At 17.8% G+C, this 1,110-nt stretch overlaps 1 protein-coding gene across 1 annotated transcript in view; it reads right to left on the reverse strand.

Annotated features, from left to right (window-relative positions):
• Nucleotides 1-417: 417 nt before the first annotated feature.
• The window catches only part of PRSY57_1228200 (hypothetical protein), a gene marked incomplete at both ends in the record, with an annotated part of 2,814 nt that continues 2,121 nt past the window's right edge, over nt 418-1,110 (reverse strand). The window contains 3 exons of the mRNA XM_020115068.1: nt 418-490; nt 633-700; nt 827-958. Coding sequence (XP_019970219.1) covers nt 418-490; nt 633-700; nt 827-958 — 273 coding nt within the window. Of the gene's footprint in view, nt 491-632; nt 701-826 lie in introns of the transcript that reaches the window.

Here is a 1,110-nt window from a genome sequence, read left to right on the forward strand (position 1 = left end):
TTTAGCGTCTCGAAAATTTTTATGATCTTGAAAAATGGATAGTTCAATTTTTTAATATATGTCGTTCATATTTTATTCTTAAATGTTTCTTTCTTTCGTTCCTTTTACCATAAATTTTTTATTTAATTAAAAGGATACAAAAGAAAAAAAAAAAAAATAAAGATATTTATGTAATATATATATTTATTTGTTATTTAATATATTTTTATTTTTATTTTATTTTTTCTTTTTCCTGGTTGCACACCACAAAATTATATATTTAATTTTTTTAAAAGTACAATAAATAAATATATGTATGTATGTATAATATATATTTGTTTTTATATTACAAATATGTTATGTAGTTTGCTTTATTTATATATTTTTATTGTAGATTATATTTTATTTTATGAAGAAAAAAATGCTCATATATTTTCTTCACTCATGTTTTCCTTTGTTTTTGTAAGATTTTTTCTTTTCCTTTTTTATAAAATGTTTTAAGCTATCAGCTCTACAAAAAATTCAAAAGAAAAAAAAGAAAACATTGTTTTTATATATGTTATGTATAAACAGTGGTAAAAATAAATGTATACATATGTATATATATATATATACATTAATTGTTTGTTATTTTTGTATTTTATATTTTTTACCCCTTATGTAATGAATGAGCCTTTATAGTGTCTTCTTTTAATTCATACGATATGTTTGTCTTCTTGTCCTTCAAAAAAAAAAAAAAAAATAATATATATATATATAGATAGATATAGATATATACATATAATGTACACATATTCTATTTATATAATCTTTATATATTATTTATATGTGTGTAATATTCACGTACTCCCTTGGGAGGTCTTATATATTTCTCAAGTTCATCCTTCAAATATTTATTCCTGTTTTTTATTTTGCTAGCTCCCTCATTGTTTGTTAACTCTGGGAATTTTATGTTTTTACAAATATAAAAAGAACGTTCCTGTAATATAAAAATGTAAATAAATACAACATATGTATGAAAAAAAAATTTTACATTATTAGGGATATAAAAAAAAATATATAATATAAACATATATATATATAATGTATGTATTTTTTTTTTTTTTTTTTTTTTTTTTTTTTTTTTTTTTT

This window comes from Plasmodium reichenowi, chromosome 12, assembly GCF_001601855.1.
Source record: "Plasmodium reichenowi strain SY57 chromosome 12, whole genome shotgun sequence".
Classification (NCBI taxonomy): Eukaryota; Apicomplexa; class Aconoidasida; order Haemosporida; family Plasmodiidae; genus Plasmodium; species Plasmodium reichenowi.